The sequence below is a fragment of the Cygnus olor genome, chromosome 1 (genome assembly GCF_009769625.2).
Source record: "Cygnus olor isolate bCygOlo1 chromosome 1, bCygOlo1.pri.v2, whole genome shotgun sequence".
In the NCBI taxonomy this organism is placed as follows: Eukaryota; Metazoa; Chordata; class Aves; order Anseriformes; family Anatidae; genus Cygnus; species Cygnus olor.
This window is the reverse complement of record NC_049169.1, coordinates 85,668,761-85,686,814: the sequence shown is the minus strand read 5'-3', so window position 1 is coordinate 85,686,814 and position 18,054 is coordinate 85,668,761. Positions and strand designations below refer to the sequence as shown.

The window sequence follows — 18,054 nt, the reverse complement described above, 5'->3', positions numbered from 1 at the left end:
ATCTAGGACAAACAAACAAACAAACAAACCAATAAACTTTTCTTTCCCTTAAGGGTGAATCCTGGCCTCCCCAATGGGTTTTCAAAGCCCATATTAAAGCAATAGGAAACTGCTGACCAAAAAAAGATGAAGGACTTGTAGCTCATCAGCATATATCATGTACCTGCACAGTATCCACAGAGGAAAGACACCTTTTCCACTGCATTTCCAGTCTTCAAAGTCAGTGACAGCAGGAAGCAGGACCTGGAAATTGAATATAACTTATATGTGGCTGCACAGAGCAATATGTCCCCAAGGCTGCCAGTACAGTAAGAAAGTAGAAATTTTAAAGTGTGGTGAAGCCAAGAGCCGTGCCTATGCTTTGATGAAGGCTGTAACATCATTTTTAACTTTTAACATTTCTTTTCTTTCTTTTTTTTTCATTTTTTTCTTTTTTTCTTTTTTTTTTTTCTCTCTTTTTTTGTTTTTGTTTTCTTCTTATGTAGCTTATAACATTGTGAATGTGGAGGCTGGCCATGAGGCTGTGTTGACTTGTGCTTCTATCTCCAAACTGTATTTGATAATGGTGACATGGGAGAAAAAATCCAACGCTTCCTGCTCTTTGGCCTATAGAAATGATCTCAACGAGACAAGAAAGTTAAACTGCAGTGAGAGGATGATGTGGAAATATACACCTGACAGGGACCCTGCTCTTCGTATTTACCCCGTGAACCTGAGTGATGAGGGAAATTACACCTGTGAAATTGCCAGTGATATGGGGAATTTTCATTTTTCCTCTTCTCTGTCTGTGATAGGTAAGACACACCTAGTGTTTTTTTGTAGTTGGATGGAGATAAAAATGATTTGATTTGGTATTAAAAGACCAAATTCATTTTGGATGTATGCTGAGATTGTAAACAAAGTAGTAACTTGATTCAGTTGGACTGGCTCTTTGGAGAGGGGAAGGCGGCATGCAGACTTATAGAATAGGACTGGGCTGTTTTAAGGATATATTTTTTTTTTCCATTCTGACTCATGAACAGGCAAAGATGTACCAAATGCAACACTCTGGGTAGTTTCTGAGGTAGTTCTTTGGGCATAACGCAGGATTTAAGTGTTGTGTGAATGTTCCCATAACCAGGAATACATACTCTTGCTTAAGTTAATGCAAATAGAAGATACTAAATAAATATTACCACTTTAAGCTGAGCAGGAGGATGCTGAACCAAAATTCACAATGCACACAATGTGTATTTTGTGTGGGTAAGAGCCAAGTAGGAAAGAAGTGAGATTTTCAAGACATTATCTGGAAATATTTCACTCTTACAGAAACACTGAAAATTGTCTGTAAGGCTGCATCACTAAAATAAAAATGAAACTAGGCTATTTTCAACCTAGGCAGGAACAAAAGTGTGTTAGGAAACATAACCAATATATCAGATAATCTTTCTCAGATTGGTAAATTTTCTCTAGGTTTCCTTAAATTTCAAGAAACATTTTACTGTGAGAGAATTTTGTATTCTGGTTATATTAGTCAAGTTTTAGTGATGCTCAGAAGGTTTATGGAAAATTTGTTCTGTAAATCAATAATTGCTACTGTTAATTTGTGTCCCTTGAAGTTTTTTCTTCTTCCTTGCAGGGTCTTGCCTTTCTAATAATGCCTTAGACATTGTCCAAGCCTTTGCTTCTTTTGTCAGATGTAGAATATGAATTGTTGGGCTTTAGGCAGAATAGTTCTCGTCCAATTCCTCCTTTCTTTCCAGACTGTCAAATTCTTGATTCTACCTCTATTCTAGCCTATATATCTAATTGTAGATTCTACCTTCGGTTAGATATAAGGCAGAAATTCTTTACTCTGAGGGTGGTGAGGCACTGGAACAGGCTGCCCACAGAAGCTGTGGATGCCCCATCCCTGAAGGTGTTCAAGGTCAGGTTGGAAAGGACTTTGGGCAACCTGATCTAGTGGGAGGTGTCCCTGCCCATGGCAGGGGGTTGGAGCTGGGTGGTCTTTAAGGTCCCTTCCAAGCCATTCTATAGTTCTATATGTTTTAGCTATAGCTTCAGTAAGCTGCTTTTTATTTATTTATTTATTTATTTATTTATTTATTTTCAGTACGTACACTGCTATGCTTATAAATCTACATTTAATCCAGCTCTGTCCATCATCCCATCTTCTCCTGTTACATCTATAGTAATCTTCTGGAAAACATGAGGAAACAATACTTTTAAATGCAGCTAGCATATTTTAGAGATATTTATTTACCTTGGACTTTGATGTATTTTTTTCCCTAAAGATGATTGGTGCTAATATTCCAAATTATTTTAAAATGTCTTGGATTGGCCATGTAAACTAAAAAATACCACCTATTCTTCTGATTCTCAGTTGGAGACTTTACCCTGAACTAGAAATAACAATTGTGGTCTTTTTTCTTCTTCTTCTGTAGTCCCTCCTACAGTGACTCTGACCTCTGACAAGAGCAGAGTGGCTGTCTGCCAAGCTGCTGCTGGAAAGCCAGCTGCCAAAATCTCCTGGATCCCTGCAAGTAATAACAGCTCTGAGGAAGAATTCAAACACGGCAATGGAACAGTGACCAGAGTCAGCTACATTGGCTGGGTCAACAGCACGCACACCACTGTCACCTGCCTGGTTACCCACCCAGCTATGAACCAGAATCTCTCCCTAGATCTGTCATGTAAATAATATCATTCTGTAATTGCTCGTCATCATGCTTTTGTGATTCTTTGTGTTTTTCTATGAAGCTGTTTCAGCTGAATCCCAGGGTTTGGTAGATTGGTTAGTGGGGTGAAAAGCCAAAGTTCTTGTACATATTGACAGAAAAATTACTAATTTAATCAACTGAAACCAGTTGATGGCATGATATGAGGAAGCTTCCAGTGTGAGCTTACTTGTATCCCTGTTTATTTTACAAGAGTTCCTCCTTCTGTTTCAGTGACCCTTTTTAATCAGTAATGATAGAAAAGTTGCTCTCCACAGCAACTGTGATGCAATTCACTAATTTTTTACGTGAAACTTTTAACCCCCAGAGCTGAATTTTGTCCAGCTCCCCACTGGAAAACTTCCTTGGAGACTGTCAGTGTGTGACTTGATCAATCTTTCCCAGGGTCAAAGGTAGTAAAGGATAAAATTCAGCTTCTCAGCTGTCTGTGCTGGATCCGATATAGGTTTCTACCAGTAAAATTTGTAAGAAAATTTAAATAGGTGTTCCTATCACCAAAATATCTCAGCAGAGGCACGAAGGACAGAAATCAAGATAGACCAGCCATTAATTACAGCATTCTGCAGGGTTGTCTAGTTAGTTCTGTTGATGCAGTACTAATACAGTTTGAGCAAAGGGAGACCATGCAGACACATGGGTTCAAAATGAAAGTATGTTTGTCTACACACAACTGGATGTGTGAAGTAGTTCCTATTCCTGGTTGGTGTCTAGACATCTCTCTCTCACAGCTCATTGGTGCTGTGGGGGTAGAGCATTAGGTCTCCTTTCTGGTTAAGGTATGTGCCAACATCGTATAGTCAGTGGATACTGACATCTAGCTCTGTAACTAGCTTTCTTTTCTCATCCCTCAGACTCTTCCTCCAGGCTTCACTATCCCCTGGTGGCACTGCCTGCAAGTGTTGCTGCTATCAGTGGTGTTGGTGTGCTTTTATGCTTAATTTTCACGTGCAGAGGTAAGTCATTTGATGAGTCTGAAATGTTTTACAATTATTTCATGTCTGACTACTTGTAGGTACTAGGACATGTACATTATTGTTGAGAGTGGGTTGGGAGGAAAGGACTGAGGAAAATGTCCACATGGGATGCATTGACCCTTTGGAAAAGTCCTAACAAAAGAGGAGACAGAACTTTAAAACAAGCTCAGATTTTCGTAAGAGCCATTCTTGTTATGCTATTAATGTATTACGTATACAGCAGAGAGTTACCCAGGAAGAAAAGGATAATTGCTGAGAATAGGGTGGGTCTTGAGTTTTTAGAATTTAGAATGATCATTCTGCATATACCAACATAAAAACTCAATATATAAGAAAGAAGTGTTCACAAACTAGTCTAGACACCAGCCTAATGACTAGTTGCAAACAATCCTTCCCCCACTCCATATCCTGTTTCCATCAGCAGTCATAAGTTTTCCCTTAAGCAAATGCAAGAATAGGTCAAATGTACATGCTTCCCTCTGGTACAATCATAGTTTTTCAGGCTGTGTAGATTTCACGGGCATTGAGTCAACTCATACTGGTCATTGAGTCAGCTCAGTTGGCTCAATGCCCTCCCACTCTTGGAGTTAAGTAAGATGGCTGTGATGGGGTATGGATGGAGTAGAAGCCTGAGTAAAGGCTTAAAATGGAAGGAAGAGAGGTCCTTAGCCCATCATGTCCCCTAAGAAAAGTACACCTGAGTCAGTTCAATCATGTCTCCCAGGGAGACCAAAACTTTCAGTGAAGGGAAAAATAAAACAATAGTGTATTCAGGAGCAGGGCATAAAAGGTGAGAACTTAACAAAATAAGAGCAACTATTTCAAAGATAGTCCTTCAGCTGTTGAGGGCAGCACATAACAACTTTGCACCGTGTCCCATCAAACCATTTTGATTTCCTACTTCCAGCTTTCTGCTTACGTAAACTGGCACATGGGCCACCAGTACCGGTTGCAGTAAGTGGGCTTTTATTTTTGTATGTGTGTATGCTTTGGTGTTTATTTTTTTGTTTTTGTTCGTTGTTTTCACTCAAACATTTAATTTCATTGCAACATGTGTCTGCTCTGAAAAAACTTCTGTTTCTCTCTGTTTGTGCTTGGAGAAGGGGAATGAGGAACCGTGTGTTTGGAAGGGTGTTTATTATTTGGATGGTCCTAACTTCTTTACTCAGAATATCTGAGTAATTGCATAAGCACTAGATGGAGAATGGAGTAGTGCATTTCCTGCCTAAGAATACTATAAATTAAATTTACAATGCCAAGGTTTAAACTGAATTTTAGATCTTCCCAATGTTAATGTGTTCACAACTCGGCTTCACGGAGTAATCTTAACTCTGATCTTTTCCTTAAGAATGTGTATTGCCCTTGATGACAGAAATCTGCGTGATTAAAGATGTGATGAAAACAGGCAGGCATTTACATGGAGGGAAAAGGGTGCAGTTCCTTATGCTGTATTAGCTATTTTAGCAACACAAAGAGCTATGAAACTTTTATATTTTAAGTTGCAGTTCACACACTCAGGAGCTAGGAAACAACACTTAAATTTGCCACTGCAACTTTTATTTCCTCTCTAATTCCAGGGTGTCCTGATACATATTTAACAGCATGATAATATGCTTCTCTTTCCTCAGGGCTTCTGCCTCATTTAATGCACTGAAAGAGCAATTATTTCATATTTTGTTTTCTGCTCACGGTGAAATTAATGGCCGTGTGCCTTGTTTGTTGCAAACTAGTCAAACAGTGCTCTGAAGCCAGAATGATTAATTTCCTGATATGCTCTTCTATGGCATTCAGCAGAATTTGACTGACAGGAGTGGGAGCTGCTGAGATCAAAGTTAAAAGCTTCCAGTAATTTTAGGTACACTGGAATGCCTGTGGCCTGACCTTTTTTTTGTTTGTTTGTTTTGTTTTGTTTTCTCAGAGAAGTTAGGATTGTTTGTTGTGATCTATTTTGCTGAAAATACTGACTTTTCAAAATTTGTTTCCAATCTCATTAAGAAAAAGAGGTTCAGAAGGTTGTCTTGTTTAGACTTTGTGAATGCACTTGTTTCTCTCTGACGGTTCAGGTTTCACCCTATGCACCCTACTCCTTTGCTTCAAGGTTCCTTTGCAAAACTACGGCTGCCTGCTAGTTTTCTTCTGGGCTTGCTTTTTTGTTTGGCCTCTGTAGATATGATGGTTCTACAATATAATATAATGGTACATGGTTTTTTTTATATTGCAGACTGAGAACTTCAGGTCCACACCATCACATAAAAACACACCTGAAGTCAACCCCCATGTCTTAGAAGAGGATATCTATCAGAATTATGGAGCAGGAAATAAATTTATGAACTATTAACAATGTAGGCATAAGTGGTCTAATACCAGCTCAGCTACTAATGGTACAGTTACTTGAACTTGTCCTTGAACTAACAAATCTCAGATCTCATGCACAGCAGGCTAGCAGAGTACTCACATACTCAACGCTGTCCTAGAAAAGGCTTTGTCCTTCCCGACCTGAAGACAGTCAAGGGAGCAACCTGCTTTAGTAAATGATTCCTCTCTTCCTGTAAATATCAGAACAACTCTCGAAATACTTGCAACTTCTAAAGACTGAGTTGGAAAAACACACGATTTTTTTTTTTTTTTTTTTTTTTTTTTTTGGAAAATGGACTTTGAGGCATGTGCTGTTTTCCCTCAAATCAATAATTGACATATTTTTGTGATCGAGTAAGACTGCTGGTGAAAATGTAGCACCTCTGTGTAGTCCATTTTAGTGACTGGATTCTCTTTGCAATTCAATGCTGGAAACCAGAAAGTGACACAAGGGACCCTGAAAAGGCCAAGAAAACCTATCCAGCAGAAATGCAGAAATAAGACTTTTTTCTAGATAGATAGTTACATGTTACAGATAAATATCTAGTATTTCTTTTTTTTTTCCTTTAATATATATCTTTTTCAATTAAACTTTCTATTTGCATTGACAATGGCAGAAAAAATGAGCAATTTTCTAAGATTAATTTAAAAGTAAAAATATAAATATGCAAATATTTATCTCAAATGATTTCTGGGGCTATTTTGGTAACTCTTTACTGACCAGATGACACCCTGGTTTTAAAGAGAAGAGCAGTGTTAAGTTGTGAAAAATGCAGATGGTGTGCATGTTTTAAAAAACACCAACAACTAATCAAACCACTTATTTCTTCTCATCTCCCTGTTCCCAAGCTGAAGAAAACCACAGATTGTTTGATAATTTCAGTTTTCATAAGTCAGGCTTGTGAAACCTTTTCCAGGCACTAATATAGCACTAAGTATGAAGTAGGCATGAAGATCCCTCAGTGCCTTTCAATTGCATTTCACTTTATCAGCTCTAAATAGACAAGGATGAGCACCTACTGACACTGCTCCAGGCTTTCCTTTCAGTCGCATCAGAAGAGCATGATGAGCAACTCCCTGGCTTATGACAAGTGCCTACAGAAGGTAGTCCATTCATCCCTGTTGTGTAACTCAGTGTAGCCATTCTTGTGGTGTTAAATGTCAGTGGTGGGTTACTGTCTCAGAGCTGTGTACAGCTTCTTCATGTCATCTGCTGGGAAGGAGATGTACCTTTCCATGTATACAGCCTCTGGGAGAAATACGTGACAGCTAGCTTGAAATTAGTGAAAACAGGTTTTCAGTGATTCTACTTAGGAAAAGTGTTCAGTAGCTTGAGTGAAATTCACAGCTGAGTGTAAGGGAGTGGTTTCCCAGTTCTGCTGGTCTGTAGTTGGCAGTGCATAATGAGCACAATCCAGCATCCTTTTTTGTTCTTCCTGTTAACCTGGACCTTTCACAGCCAGGGTGCTGTCAAGGAGTCAGTTGTGTCTGAAAGCCTCTTAAATAGGGAAAGATCTCATGTTTCTTAGGGAACAACCTAGCTGGGTCTAAACCAGGGTTTCTACAGATGCTGCAATTTGAGTCTGTCTTATTCAGAAGCTGGACCATTGCAGCCAGACATCAGGATGATATAGTTGTCAAACTGAGGAGAGTTAGGCTATGGAGCAATCTGGTTTTGATAATCATGGTGCACAGATGTTGTGATTTTAAGGGTGCAAAGCAAGAACTTCTCATGGTCCCTTTGCACCATGTGGAATGTTGAACAGTAAGAGCTAAAGTAGACGTAGGAAATAAAACTTAGGGAGGTGATTGTGTCAGGGAAGCCCTCTGGAGAATCTCCATCGTAATAGTTACCCATGGCAGAGAAGCATGGTTTCCATGTCCATGATTTTATTTTCCCTTTTAAATTATATTTGGTGGAATTGGTCCAGTCACCTGCAACATGTCAACATTTCCATTGACCCAGAAATTCTGAGGAGACTTTGTTTTGGATATGCTAACACACAGTGCTCTGGCAATGAGATAGGTCCTTTTGTGCCACAGGTATGCAGTGAAATGGGTTCTCCAGGCGGTTCTACAGCTCTAAACAGCCATGCTGATGATGGTTTACTTTATTTCTTATTTCTGGGATGGCCCAAGAGCCACTTCAGCTGCAGCCTCTCAGAAAATTAACTTACATCATGGTGGCCTGGTCAGGCTGCAATTGTCACCTGTTCTCTGCCAACAAAAAGCTTATTACCAGCCCACAGCTCGGCCAAAGCCACATGTGGCAGGTGTTAAAAGGCCTCAGCTGCCTAATTGTCATATCTTCCTTCTGCAATAAAATTGGCCATTGAGCTTTTCAAGCTTGCTGTGTAAGATTAATAAAACTTATTAGGGCAAAGAGAATAATGCGACTGGTGGGGGTGATTGTAAAAAAGGCTGGGACATGAATGGGGCTTCTAGACAGAGCATAATAATTGACCGATCTTACTTAATTTTCTGCTCACCTTTGTATGCATTGAAGTTGTGGCAGAAGCAGTAGGCAGTTTTGGATACGGAGTTCATTTCTTTGTAGCTATGTGAAATTCACAGGAGCTTTTTGACCACAGGAGTGTGTACTACTACATACTATGTACAACTATCCAAGCTGTCAATGGGTGGTAACTGTTCTAGTGGACCTATTAGCGCTTCTAAGGGCATCGTCATTGAAAGGAGGAAGATGGGATGAGCCAAGCAATGGGCCTGTGAGCGTGCTCAGGAAAGAAGCCCTTGGTGCTTGGGAGAAGAGACACAGGTCTGTGAGGTGAGCAAATTTGTATGGAAGCAGTGAGAAGAAGACAGGGAAGGTTGGAGAAGGGGTTGACAGAGGGGATCAAGACAGCTAGGGTTTAACAGAGAGCAAGCATGATGGGTTGTTGCAGCTTGATACTTTATGCTGTGACTAATTGCTTTTTCTATTCACTCTGGCTGTCACTGGGTACCTTAACTTCTGACCATGACTGGTGAAAGACAGTTTTTTGTCATATGGGAAGCTCTTCTCTCAGGTTTTGTAATGGGGAAGTCATATTGATGTCAACCAAAGAGTCCAAATTGTGTATTTTAACTCTTGCAGGAATTTGGTCTGGAAAGTAATCAATTTAAGGATGCTGTTATGATTATATTAACTGAGTTTTCTTTTTTTTTTTTTTTTTCCTTTTTCTCCTTATTTGCACACTTTTGGTATTTTTAAATAGATTTTATCTACGTGAAAAGCAAATTTAAGCAAGGTGAATGTTTTAGATTGCAAATTTCCATGTATTCTAATTGTGAAAATGGCTAGAGAAATGCTGACTTTTTTGAATAATTATTGTGAGAGAGCTTCTGAAAGGAGATGGGCATTGGAATGAGCTATTAGCACTTTCTGACAAAAAATATGGCTGGGAGTGTGAGGATATGATTTTTATAGTAGCAAAATTAGTCCCTTATGGGGTGTAACCTGCAGATGAGCAAGTGGCAGTTATACTTCAGAAACTGTGCTTCCAGAGAAAGTGCCAACAAAATCGAATGCAAGGTGCATTTTTTGTGTTTTATTTTATTTGATGTATGTAAGTCCTGTAAATAAGAGGTGGGGGGGGGATTGACCAAACTGTATGCATTCAGTCTGTCCCTTTCCTCCTGTGTAACTCTCTGTACAATATTTACTCCCCAAGAGCAGTCCTGTTGCTTCCTCTGTCCTGTTTCAGCTGCTCAGTAAGCACACACTGATGTGCTGAATAATGCTGAATGTAACGGGTGTCAGATGACTCTCTTCTCTTCATCAGTCTCCAGAAATACTGAGCCTGGAGATCTCCTGCTCCAGAGCTGTTGCCACAGCTCTGCCTTGCCACTGCTGTTTCAGGTTGACTGTTTAGTTAAATATAGAGTTGACAGAACGTCACTTGTGCTTTTTAGCACTAGATGATTGTGGCTGGAAAGTCTCCTGTTTGTTGGGTGGACTCTCACCCATAATGTTTATAGGGCACTCTTGGTAATAGTGATGATGTCTACTTTCTGATTCATCTATGAGCAATTTATCTTTTGGTAACAGCAGATGTTGCAAAACTGTGGTGCAGTTCTTTATTCTCATTCTGTTCATTGAATTTGGAAGAAAACAATAGCTGAGAAAATGTTGAGTTTAGAACCTCAAAAATTGGAATGCAATCTCAGATTATGATTAAGCTTTGTTTTAAACCCCAATTTTCAATATCAGGACTGAAATGAAGAAGATAAATAATATTTTTCTGCAGATTTTGGAAATGAGGCAAATATCCTACAGGTATTTGTCAGTTCAGTGAAAAGCTGTTTCTATGTTGGTTTTTCTTCCAGTTGTATTTTTTGGTCTGTTTTTCTTTCTTTATGTTTTTTTTTTTTTTTTTTTTTTGTATCATTTGTCATAGCTTTTCTTCTCTGATGAGAAAATACTACTTTGCTTGTATATCCTAATTACTGTAACTCCTGTGGAATACTGTCTTGCCTTTTTTTTTGTTTGTTTGTTAATTTGTGAACTTGTCTTCAGCTACTTGGCTTGGTGTCCACAATATGTATGCATCTTTCATGCGCTGGAGGTCAGTGGAGAGAACATGATTTATCCAGGTGGAATATCTATTACATTTCCTATCAACTCTCTGTCCTGGAATAGTCCTGGAGTAGTTAGTTTGTGTTTGTGCTCTTAATGTTGGGTCTTAAAGCAATTACCCACTTTGCTCTTTATTTCCTGAGAGTTGTCTCACCAGTGCTCTGATGCACTAATTTTCTCAGTTTATTGATTTTAATCTTCTCCAGTGATTTTACCATCCAGTTCTCTTTCCTCCTTTTTAGCATCAAAGGCAATTTCATTCTCTATTCAGTTGCTTTAGTAGGTACTAGTTCCTTTCAGTGAATTAAGAAAAAAAAAAATATACATATTATTTTTTTTTTTTGGTTAAAACAATATGTTTCAAACTGTGATTTGCTTTGCAATTTACTAGTGCATTTCACTGAACTGGTAGACATACTTAACCCGGGTCTCCTCAATTCTATTGGCCAATACAAAGTAAGAAATTAATCTCTCTCTTTATTGTAAACCACTGCTGTGCTTCAATGCCTACAAATCCAAGCTTACCTACCAAATCCAAATGCATAGTATACATCATTTTATATGACCTTGGGTGACGTCTGTCTTGGATTATTCTGCAAAAACATCATAGACAAATTATTTTTTTGACTCCATAGTTTCCATATTGCTTTGTACCACTCAATCCCAGCAACAGGGATCCATGAAAGCTCAGAAACTAAACAAACATTTATCATTGAGGCTTTTGAGACAAACTCAGTTATCGGTGATTTTACTTAGTTCAGAGACAGAAAAAAGCACCTCTGATACAATGTCATACTTTTTTTTTTTTTTGAATGGGACTATAACTGTGTCTGTTGCTTACACTGTTGAAAATGCTTGTTGAAAACAAGAAATTGTGGTCCTAGCTCCATCACAGAAAACAGATGCTATTTACTTGATTAATAAGCAATAATATTTTCAGAAAAAGAGGCAAATGGTATTACAAACCACAGACTTCTTGTGCATTTACAAACATGAAGCTTTTCCCCAACGACAGTAGAGACAAACAGCATAAGGAAGATTTTTGCTCCACTTCCTCCAGATTCCCTTTCTTGTCATTATCAAGCTATCAGTGTGTCTGCTGCTTGGTTTCCCATGTATTTTCTGGTTGTTTTGATGATGATATCAAATCCGCTCGCGCAGAGTATAACACAGTACCCAGAGAAGCTTGTTGGAGTTCCTGCTTCAGACTGGAGCCAGTCTGACTTTGCTCTGACTCCTCGTTCCCGGTCTTTTATTTTTCTGTGAAAACTTGTGTTATTCCCCGTATTATAGCACTGATTCTAGCTCCCATGCCCTGATGATATTTAAGCTGGATGCTCAGCGTAAGAATTTTGAAACAGCCAGAGATTATTCATTATCTCTTGCTGCATGAGAAGTAATGCAATAGATTATTCCTTTCATCAGGATCTACTGGGATATCTGACCTGAGTCTCACCAACTACAGTCAGTAGTATCTTTGGTGACAAGGGTCTTGAAAAGCCTGAGCAGGTTTCCCAGGAGTCTGATGGGTAATTTGCCTCACAGTTGCAGAGATTGTAGCCAAACCTCTGTATCTTGTTCTTTGTCTCACAACCAGGAAATGTCTGCAAAACCTTTCCAAGGTGCAAGTACAATTGCTGTACTCCTCCAAAACTTCCCATCCCTCTGTCTTTTATTTGAAAAAGAAACTAGGCTTTCAATGCAAAAGCATCTTGCTTGTAGATGTTCCTTGTTTGCATGTGTTTACATTAATGTTATATCAGCAGCTGATATTTTGTAGATTCTTTCTTATGTTTAAATGCTACAAAATCTTCTGCCAAGTAGGTCCTACTGTCTGTATCTTAGTGCATCAAGGAAAACACAAATATAAAAATTTAATTCATTTTCAGAAGGACAATCATTTTGCTTTTCCAGGTGATAATGCTGTCAACTGCCGAACAGCTCTTCAAGAAATACTTAGTATTAGAGCAAGTCTGGGATCTCATTTACTACAAAAATTCCCACAGTGTGTTGTGCAGAAATCGCTTTGTTGTGCCCCAACTTAAAATAGAGAGGGACAGCTGATTGCCTGTGACAGAGGACGTTGGTTTGTGTTCAGGATGGGCAGGGGAAGGTGGTTTTGTTCTTCACTCTTCTGTGTTCATCTGCAAGAAAGATTTTACTAACGTGACTGTTATTTGTGCTAGTCCACCAGACTATGGTCAGAGGCAGATGAAGAATAGGTACCCGAAGAGGTAGGTTTTTATAGGCAGATAAGAGCAACACTGCTTTTCCTCGCTGTGATGAGGTATTACTGGACCTCCCGCTCTGTCTTGGTGCCTTTGCCAGCGGTTATCTCTCCCAGGGTACGGGTGGCAGGGACTGGCATGTACATCCAGTTCTCTACTTCTCAGTTTTATTCTACATTATTTTTGAAAGCCTAAGACATGGGCTGGGATGCCTCTTAGCAAGTATTAACCTCAGCTATTTTCTTCCAAAAACGACAAACAGGTGGATAAGCAGCAGAGGAAGATACTGCTAGAGCCCTTTGTTAGGAATGGTCCTGTATAAGATACATACTCAAATACTTCAGGCTGTTGCATCAAGGTATCACCTGAGCATGTCATTTGGGATGGTGGCTGGGAGACAGATATAACATGTTCCTGCAGAATAGATACTTACCAGCACAGGGATGCTCTGGTGAAACAGAGTCCCAGTAAAATGCTTGATGAATAATCAGAAGAATCACCCTTTTTATCAAAGGAAATGCCTTCCTCTGCTTCACAAATAAAAGTTTTAATCTGATGATGTTGGATATATCATGGTCTCATTTACACACATGGGTGGAGACTGGAGGCAGGAAGAGAGATGGTGGCCTTTTGTCTTACTTACAAAGAGCCTAATGTTCTTTGTAGTAAGATTTGCCTTCAGGAATCCCAGGCCCCTAAGATCAGTGGGAAACTGCAGCAAGGAAGGCTGGCTCTCAGTAGAGGGGGGTCAGGTTGGGGGACAGTTAAAGTATCTGGACATGCATGTGCTGTGGGGATTGGCTGGTGTCATCGTGAGGCTGCTCTTGGTTGTCTGAAAGATCATGGCCTGAGCTGCATGAAGCAAATGTTTCTCCTACCTTCCAGAAGGGAAAAAAGGATGATCCAGGGAACTACAGGCCAGTCAGCCTCACATTGATCCCTGGGAAGAGATGGAGTAAATAATCCTGGAAAAAATTTCCAAACATACTCAGGACAAGAAGGTGGCTGGGGGAGGTCAGTGTGGATTTATAAAAGGGAAATTGTATTTGAACAACTTGTTATTTTTCTATGATGGGATGAATGGCTTGGCGTGTAAGGGGAGAATGCTGGATGCTGTTTATCCTTACTCTAGCAAGACTTTTGAGCTGTCCCTCATACCATCCTCATAGACAAACTTACCAGAAAAGTGAACAGGGAGCTGGACTGGAACCTGACAGGCAAGACAGGCTGTGATCAGCAGTACAATGTCTGGCTGGAGGCCAGTCCCTAGTGCTGTACCACAGGTTGATACTGGGTCTGATGCTGTTTAACATCTCCATTAATGACCTGGATGCTGGTGTATCCTCAGCGAGTTTCTAGTTCATACAACACTGGCAGGAGTGGTTGATGAACCAGAGGGTTGTGCTGTTATTCAGGGGAACCTCAAGACACTAGGAAAATGAGTTCAACACGAAGTTCAACAAAGGGAAATGCCAAGGACTTTGTTGTTTGAAAAGTGCTTTGTCTCTGCCTAATAAATATTGCACATGGATGTATGTTCCTCTCGTGTGTTTCTGGGTGGGAAACACATGAATGCACTGCAGGATAGGATGAGCAATCAATGCCTGCATGTTTAGAGTTGTGCAGTGTGCTTCCAGACAGTCAGGTTTTTTCTTGTAACTGAGCGTTTTTTACCAGCGTGGTAAGTTGCTGCACATAACTCCTTGCTTTAGCTGAGACCCAGTGATGCTTCAGTTGAACAGGACTTCCACATTGTTTTTGAGAAGAGGTTAGAATAGGAGGATACTTGGGCTTCAAAAATATTTACATTTACCCACTACTGAAACGTTTAAAAAGAAATAAAGCTTTAACAATGATAAGTCTTATTCACTAACAGAGCTGTAGTAGGAAAGAGGATGCTGTAAACATAGACTCCACATACTGAGGCATTTTATGCTGATGATACATCTCTAGATCTCACTTTAATCTTATCACTCTGTACTGAGCTCTGAAAATTTAATTTCCACTTGCTCTATTCTCCCTGCTGGCAGTACATACTACTAAGCAAACAAAGGTAAGTGCTTTTTGAATTGATTTTTGTCTGACTGCTGCCACAGTCCCAACAGTGTTTATATGCCATAGTGTAGTGTTTGTATCTGGCTGTATTTGCATTTTTGATTTACATGTGTAAGGATGAAAGAGAAACTGTGTAGGAAAAAAACAACAACACTAAAATCCTTTCAATATTAAATTTGTCATATAGGAAGTATACAACCCTCTCTTCTGTGCAAAACAAGTGACCCCATGCAGAACACTGCTTAGCAGAACACTGCTTAGTTCAGAAACACATTGCTTGTACTCACTTCATTTCTTGTGCAAGAGGAGTGTTGTGTGGAAAAACAATGAGTGAGCCAGTTACTGAGAGACTCAGGTCTGGATGATTGCCTTTGTCCTCAATTTGCTTGAAATATTCAAATCAGGCAGATTAGAATCAAACAACAGAAATTAGTGCACTGTTAGAGCTGCCTCCCTTATCGGACAGGTTAGTGCCTGCAGAGCTGTGATACCTTCATGGGCACTGCCTGTCTCCAGGTCTGAATCTCTACCAGCTGCACTTGCTATCACATTCTTTATCACTGTCATGCTTGTATTATCAACAGTGGTTTCCTATTTCATGGTGATACATACAGCAAAAATAAAATTGTGCACATATATGCAAACATCTTTATGTGGCTATGCATGTATGTTTTTCTATGTGCATGTGAAGCTGTGAATATATACAGAAAATGTTATATTTTTTTCCTTGAGAAATTAGTTTCTTAATTTCCCATGAACAGAACATCTCATTATATATAAATGTTGTGAAAGACCTTATTAGCCAGATAGACACATGAGGGATAAAATTAAAAGTTGCTGTGGAAACCGTAACCTGAAATAAATCTTTTTTTTTTTTCTGTGAACTCAAAATCCCAGTCTTTGTCTTCTATTAAAATATTGTTTGCGTATAATTTCTTTCTTTAAGAAAAAGAATCTGAATTGCTGATACACAAATGGAAATCCCATCTGACTGTGACTGTAGAGTGCGTCTCAGACTAATGGATTTTTTTTCTTTTTTTCCTGTGAGTATTTTAAGCCCCTTTCTTGTCTGAATATCAGTCTGATGTAAGGCAGAAAAATTTCATCTGTGGTGGTCATTACTGCCCATCTACGCCCAGCTTCAGCTGTTTGAAAGTGTTGCCTTCACCAGACGAAACAGCCCAGGGTAGGGTATCGAGGAGGGAAGAAGAAAGACTAAAGATGATGTTAAGACATGGAAAAAATATTTTTCTAAATACATAACATTCTTTATTTCTCAGCTGCAGCTGTCATCATCCTCTAGCACATTCTCAGAAAACCACGTATTTCAAATATGGCTTGTCAAATAAGCAAAAAGTATGTACCAACTGCTCTGGTACTGAGAGGCTTGATCACAGTAAAGCTGGTGTCGATGTTCCATTCCTGATATTCTTCTGTAGTTGTTATTTTCTGTAGTCATCTGTTGGCAGATGCATTAACATTAGCATTAGTTTGGGTCAGGACTGTGCTTTTGAAGAGAAACTCCTAATGGTCCGTGCTTACTGTCCTGGGTTCACATTGTCAAACAGCTTTGGGGCACACAGCCAACTTGCTTATTTTCTGACGGAACTAAAGCAGAAGATACACCCCGGGGGTACACCTAATGCTCTCCAGCTGCTAGTGGGTGCTCAGTTCACAGGATCAGACTAGAGCTAGCCCAAATGAAAATCCCCCCCAACCCATGTTGTCAAACCACTCCTGCCGAGCCTATGCAGCTGATGAGATAAACATAGTTTTTGTTAAAGAACCTCTTCCTGTAGTGTGATTTTTTTTTTTTTAATCTGCTTTGTATGCAAGAAATAACTTGAGCATCAGCCCCAAGAAGGCACTGAAAACTGCTGATGTGCAGTGCTCCTGTATTTAATCTCTCTCTCTCTCTCTCTCAGTGATTACACAAAGGATATGCATGGAAAAGAACAGGGTCTTACTGAGTATGCTCCTGGTAGGCTCCTTTCTGTCCAGGAAAAGGCATTACAGACTGAACCTTCGGGTGATCTGGTACCCCTGGATTGCTCAGCAAGAAAACAAAGGCTGCATGCAGGCACTGGTGCCAGCTAAACCACATGTTTTCTTCATAAATGTTGGAATAACACGGAGAATGATGTAATACAATCTGTACAATTATTTGCAAATGCATGAGTCTCATTTGACTTATTCAGTAGTTAAAAAAAAAAAAGTAAACTGGAACAGAATTACTACTGTTATCGCACAACAGCTTGCAGCTAAAAAGCCATTGTGCATAAGTGCAAATTGAGAATTAGCATATCTTAAAAAAAAAAAAAAAAAAGGCCAAATGCTTAGGCTGCATTGACTAGTGACAATGACAAGACACCAGTCCCAGCTATGGAGCTCGCACTCAGAAAACATTATATGTACTGGCATTATGTAACGGGCAGGCATTTTTTTGCCCTTCCAGTGCTGTAGATGCAGAACTCAGAGCTGGTGGAATGTGACCGAATTTGCTCTGAACCAATACCTGAATGCTTCTACACTACCTTATAATTTGAGTAAGTAGTCTGCTGTGAAAGAAGCTAGCCCAGGAATGTAGAAGACATCCTGGAGCTGGCTCTGGACTGTTCTAACTTTGTATGAATTTGATTCAGAATTTCCATACTACATGAGGACGTTTATATTTCAAAGACAAGTACTAGGTGTTTCTTCACAAATTTAATTTGTTTAAGAGGGATTATAGGCTGTTTCTCTGTCAGCATGGCCGGCCTGTGTTAAATGTGCTGTACATTCCCAGTGGATTGGTGTTCATGCCTTTGAAAGCAACTTCTACATTGGTGTTGCTGTGATGAGTCTTTGCACAGACAGATAGTGAACAGGCATGGAGGAATCACTGCATTTTCCTGCCCTGTAGCTAGTGTTAGACTGAGGGAACTTGCCTGTCATTGTAATCTCTACAATTCATATGAGGGTTTTTCTCCAGTGTTCTTAATCCAGCTCCTTTTCAGAAGCCCCACATTTTTATTTTGATTAAAAAATGTTATTTGTTTGTTGCAATGTAACAGTCAATAAATGGAGTGGCAGAGAGTGTTCTGCTTTATTTTGTTTTTGTACATGTATATTTTCTACCATCTGAAACATATGAGCAAACAACCCCTGTT

At 39.5% G+C, this 18,054-nt stretch overlaps 1 protein-coding gene across 5 annotated transcripts in view; it reads left to right on the top strand.

Annotated features, from left to right (window-relative positions):
- LOC121074548 (cell surface glycoprotein CD200 receptor 2-like) overlaps nucleotides 1-17,352 on the top strand; it is a 21,170-nt gene extending 3,818 nt beyond the window's left edge. For 2 of the 5 annotated variants that reach the window (XM_040566793.1, XM_040566800.1), the window contains 6 exons: nucleotides 54-308; nucleotides 486-794; nucleotides 2,424-2,672; nucleotides 3,569-3,670; nucleotides 4,599-4,645; nucleotides 5,913-17,352. In XM_040566793.1, the coding sequence (XP_040422727.1) occupies nucleotides 158-308; nucleotides 486-794; nucleotides 2,424-2,672; nucleotides 3,569-3,670; nucleotides 4,599-4,645; nucleotides 5,913-6,029 (975 nt within the window). In that variant the 5' untranslated portion in view covers nucleotides 54-157 and the 3' untranslated portion in view covers nucleotides 6,030-17,352. The remainder of the gene's footprint in view (nucleotides 1-53; nucleotides 309-485; nucleotides 795-2,423; nucleotides 2,673-3,568; nucleotides 3,671-4,598; nucleotides 4,646-5,912) is intronic. The other 3 variants (XR_005822409.1, XM_040566809.1, XM_040566811.1) reach the window with 3 other exon arrangements.
- The last annotated feature ends 702 nt before the right edge of the window (nucleotides 17,353-18,054 follow it).